This window comes from Saccostrea cucullata, unplaced genomic scaffold, assembly GCF_032062105.1.
Source record: "Saccostrea cucullata isolate Sc308-1 unplaced genomic scaffold, CSIRO_AGI_Scuc_v1 ctg22861, whole genome shotgun sequence".
Lineage (NCBI taxonomy): Eukaryota > Metazoa > Mollusca > Bivalvia > Ostreida > Ostreidae > Saccostrea > Saccostrea cuccullata.
The window spans coordinates 1-5,193 of record NW_026932454.1 but is presented as its reverse complement, the minus strand read 5'-3'; the positions used below and the strand labels follow the sequence as shown (position 1 = coordinate 5,193).

At 31.5% G+C, this 5,193-nt stretch overlaps 1 protein-coding gene across 1 annotated transcript; it reads left to right on the top strand.

Moving 5' to 3' along the window:
* Positions 1 to 1,366: 1,366 nt before the first annotated feature.
* On the top strand, positions 1,367 to 5,116 carry LOC134235163 (uncharacterized). Its single transcript, XM_062717262.1, has 5 exons — positions 1,367 to 1,445; positions 4,285 to 4,526; positions 4,688 to 4,729; positions 4,833 to 4,910; positions 5,040 to 5,116. The coding sequence occupies exons 2-5, from the start codon at positions 4,292 to 4,294 to the stop codon at positions 5,078 to 5,080; spliced, it is 396 nt and encodes a 131-aa protein (XP_062573246.1). The 5' UTR covers positions 1,367 to 1,445; positions 4,285 to 4,291; the 3' UTR covers positions 5,081 to 5,116.
* The last annotated feature ends 77 nt before the right edge of the window (positions 5,117 to 5,193 follow it).

Genomic DNA, 5,193 nt, shown 5'->3' with positions numbered 1-5,193 from the left:
AATAAACAGATGTACTCAGTATCTGTATCAAATTACAGAATGAACAGTGATGGTCTCAAAAGAAAAACAGATCCTTGAAACTTCCGGTGCCTAGGAGAAGTAAGCATCCTCAATGACAGGTCACACCTGCTGACCCGCAGTGAGCCTACGAAACTGAAGCTCTCTGAAATTAATTAATTCTCTGCTCGTCCATCCGTTTTTCCCCAGACTAGCCAGCTAAAGACCTATGTACAGTACTCCAAACCAATTAATCTAAAGAATTTGAATTATCATATTATTTTCTTTTTGAGTTGTTTGCTATAGTAGCCTTTACAGTTACCTAATTTCAAATCAACAGACATGAAAGCCAATTAAATTTGCAAGATCAACATAATTTTTTTTTCGTTCTGAGCACTTTTGGACACCACCAATGTAGACAATTAGGGAGAAATTTTTGAAATTGAACTTCCTGTCTTTCAAACTGAAAATTTCAGGTTGATATTTTGAAACAAACATTTGTGACATCAGTCTTGGATGTTATTGGTTTTACCATTTAGTTAAGTACTACAAAATTCAGTGTGTCTGATGCTTCGCTGATGACATTGGAAAAAGATATGCATGCTTACTTTAATATCATCATTCAATGCATTTTTTGTTATTGTACACTGTACATTTTCAATGAAAGCATGCTAACCGCTTTTCAGTACTTTCAGTACTTTGATTTTATTTGAATTTTACATTTTCTTGATTTTTCGGAGCAGTGGAATTCTTACAAAAGAATATATGAAGTATTACATTTCCTGATTCATACTCATAAATGTATATACTCGAAAGAGTTGTTTGTCCTTGTCCTTAAAATAGCAAGATAATACAGTGTATACTTTTCTGTACAAAAACACAATGTAATCAAAACTAATTTTGAATTCATACCATCTTCTGCCATGAAATAATTTCCAATATTTGCCTTTTCATTAAAATTCAGGTAATCCCTATCGGTTTCAATGCAGAAATTGATAGGCCACAAAGATGTTTTAAACGAGCATTTTTATTTTTAAAACACCTATAACTTTTGACATAAATTAACATTTTATTTCATAAAGTAATGCAGAAGCAACCTTAGTTTCAATCACCTTTAACTGGCCTCTATTACAATTGTTTAAAATAAATTTTGGGTCTGTACACTTGATAGCTAAATTTCCTGTTAACAGTTACAAAATTTACCTGCTTCATTTATCAAGAAAGGATTATAGCAAAGATGTATTTCCATTTTGTTTACACGTGTAACCCTCAAAAATCAATATGTCTCGTGTTTACTGTTAGACCTATCAGAAAATTACTTCCCATTTCTGTCGAAGACTCGGGTATACTAGTATATAAAAATATAGATGTATGTATACTACGCAATTGTAATACCTCATGTGATATATAAAGTTTTCCTTCTTCGACGTTACTTGCCAGCTTCAAAGGTAAGACAATTTGTAAACAATGAACATAATTACTAATCAATGAGATTATTTGAACATTCACATAACAGATGTGGCCCATCAACAGGGGATGCTTACTCTTCCTAGGCACCTGATCCCACCTCTGGAATTTCCGGGGGACCGTCTTTTATGCTCTGTTCACAGATTTGTATTGTTGGGGAGGGGGGGGGGGTTAAGGCCATCCAATTACCTATCTAATTTCTTAAAACGAAGACGCACTGTCCTGATTGAAAGTCATATAAGATTGTACAATGTTTTGACAATACATATATATTCGTAAAGGCGTATCAGCCCCGACATCTTCTGACCTTCATAATAATAATGACCGCAAGATTTACGGCATAAGTCAATGTCATGTCTTTAGGTCAAAGGCATGCAATATTAAGCAGTCAATGGTTTAACATATTACTGTCTAGAGATCTTGACGTTGCAGACAATACTAAGAAATACTTTGGTTTTTGATTTTCTTGAAGGTGTAACCATGGTTACTTGAAATAGAAATTGCTGTGAAATTCCTTTAAACGCTCCTCCTACAGTTTTGGTCTGATTTCAATATAACTTGACACACAAGTAGAGTACACTAAGATACACAACAGAGTTTATTGGTTTTGATTTTTTTTTCAACGTTGTTTCAAGGTTACTAAAAATTTATATCATTGTCTGTTTTAGTCTAAATTCTACGGAAGCGTATTAGGGCCGCAGCAGTATCTTTTATTAATTTGCTTTTGTTATAACATATTGATAATTTGTTATAACAAATTAATAATTTGTTATAACTTAGTAATTTGTTAAAACAAATTAATAATTTGTTATAGCAAATTCGTAATCTTTTAAAAACAAATTAGAGTAATTTGTTATAACAAATATATTATTTGTTATAACAAATAAATTATTTGTTACAACAAATTTATAATTTGTTATAACAAATTATTAATTTCGCAGCACTGTTAGGGCTGAAAAGGGGACGGCCTAATTCATACGGGAAAAGTTTACTGTGACATCACACAAAATAGTTTTCTACGGAAGCCCATTAAGGACCTATCAAAAAATTATTTTTGAATTCGATAATAACGAATTGTCGAATTTGTAAAAAAGAATTTAATTCGTTATAACAATTTCTTTGAATTTCTTTGAACAAATTCTAAAATTTGTTATAACAGATCAAAATCCATATAACAATTTCTTAAATTTGTTATACAATTATGGACTTCAGTGTAGGTCGATGTGTGGTTATAAGGACTCTTGGCAATTGATATTGTCCGAAGACACAGAAAATGATAGCGACCGAGCCTGAGAGGTCGCTATCATTTTCTGTGTCTGAGGTCAATAACAATTGCCATGAGTCCTTATAACCACATATTGACCGTTCACTGAAGTCCATAATAGTTATATTATATAAATCACTCAAAGTGAATGCACTGACACAGATCTAACTAAACAGACTTGGCTTTCATAACGTCACAATGTTTAAAAACACGCTTCTTATATTATGACGTCACGGCATCAGTGTTTCACAAACACATCCTTTTTTCAATAAAATAAATGGATGGTCTTTTATGAGAGATATGGTTATAGAATACATTGTAATTAGTTTTTAAAGAGCAAGAGCCACTTAGAGGCTGATTTGGCCCTGCGAATTTCTGAAAAATCAAAACTGTTGAGTTTAGGTTGAAAACGCAGTATTTATCACTTAGACTGTTTGTGACCATGTATCTATCAAAAATGACGTAATTTTCCCTTTAGTCAAATCATTATGACGTCACAAAATGCGTCATTTTCCCCATATCATGTAAAGAACTATATGCGGTATATTGCATATATTTGCCCCCACAAAAGTCAAATTTTGAAAACTTCCTGAAATGTGCTGAATTCAATAAATTGTATGAGAAATATAACTATACAGAAAATATTATAGTGTCAAAGCAGCGTATTCACAATTTTTGTTTTTATGATCTCACAAACTAGTCCGATTTTATATCCTTTTTCAGAAAGAGGACAAAATGGACAAAATTTCAACAATTTTAGCTTTAAAATTAATAGAGCGCAAGTTTGTTCAGGAACAATATTGACATATTTCATTGATATTATCATTCTACACATTATATCAAAATATCGATCCTTAACACACATACGCTCGGTGACTTTTACTCAAAATATCGACGAAATATGTACATTTTTCTGTAAAATTCATTAAAAAAACTTAAATTTACGTCATGTTTGTGACGTCATTATGTAAATATGGCGTCATTACTTAAGAAAATATTTAGTGCTTTGAAGTCAGCATATACTTCCCTGTTTAAAAACTTAATTAAATATATCTCCATCAAAGTTTGATTTTGGGGGCAAATATTGGTTATTACCGAATAAAGTTCTTTGTTTAAAAATGGCCTAAAATTGAAGGAATTTTTCAATATTTCATATAGAGCACAGCCTTTGATCCAAAATGTGCAACAACATTATGAAAGATCTATTTCTGAAGATTAAAAAAACATGTTTTAATTTTTGGATCGTGGGCTGTGCTCATATTTTAATTTTTGCTAAAGGTAGTCAATTACGCGTGTTTTATTCAAAATCCAAGAACATTGCATTTTCTCAAAACCTGTTTTGCAATACTTAGATTCTCAAAAGGAAATTTTAATATAGAAAATGAAAGCACCAAGTCTCTACTTTATTTTGATATATGAAATGGGAAAGACGGTGAAAGTTTATTAATTGATATAAGGACAGGGCCATTTTATGCATAAAGTGGCTCTACCTCTTGAATATTCAAAAATGTTAGTAAAAATTGCAATTTTAACTAAATAAATGTAATTGCTTTAAGGTCGAGAATGACGTATGAATTACAACAAAAGCATGGTGAAATTCTAAAACTAAAGGAAGAACTACGAGAAACAAATGCTAGGATACAGAATGCTGTAGATAAACAAGAATTTAGATTATGTAAATCCTGTGCAGAAAAATATACAAAGGAATCAGAAAGACTAATTAAAGAACTGAAGAAAACTGAGAAATTCTGCAATGAACACGGGTTTACAGAGGAGTACGCATGCGCACATATTCATGGTAGCTTCAACCTATCCTTTCTTTGAACAATATGAATCATCTGGTGTTATTTTGGGCAAAGTGAAGGAAACGATGGTTTCCAAATTTATTATTTTTAATCTGTTTTCTTTATTTCCTATATCTTGCAAAAATTGAAATTCATTGAAAACATTTCGTTTTAGAAGATGGTACCAACATACTTAGGGATACCGGCAGCAGAGGGCGTAAGGATTTAAGTTTTTTGTGTAAATTAATTTCCTGTGAATAAAATTACAAATTTAAATGTAAAAAATATAATATATATATGTAATTATATGAATTTCATAGGGAAAAACAGCGAACCATTTGTCTGCCAAGTATCGGATAGCGCGTACGTCAGCATGAATTCACAGGAAATGAGTAAAGGTTTGTTAATTGTCATCTTAACACTGAGTCATTTCTTTTTCAATGAAGAATAACGATTAAAAAATTATACGGACCTGTAAAAAGTTGACTCTTCCAACAGGGTCTACATTATCTATTCATTTGTTGTAGAGCATGCTGGCATTCAGGAAAGTGAAGAGACAACTCATTAGAACATTTTACTGTGGACTTTAGGGGAATGATGGTCGAAGATTTGGAGAACTAAAGTTTAAGTGACTTTCTTTGCTTCAAAAACTTTACAAATACTAAACAACGAGGACTTAAC

What these genes read in the sequence shown, in the direction of transcription:
- LOC134235163 (XM_062717262.1), top strand. Translation starts at nt 4,292, where the DNA reads ATGACGTATGAATTACAACAAAAGCATGGTGAAATTCTAAAACTAAAG. An exon ending in GGATACCGGCAGCAGAGGGC is followed by an intron (nt 4,730 to 4,832) that starts GTAAGGATTTAA and finishes TGAATTTCATAG; the next exon opens with GGAAAAACAGCGAACCATTT. An exon ending in TTCACAGGAAATGAGTAAAG is followed by an intron (nt 4,911 to 5,039) that starts GTTTGTTAATTG and finishes CATTTGTTGTAG; the next exon opens with AGCATGCTGGCATTCAGGAA.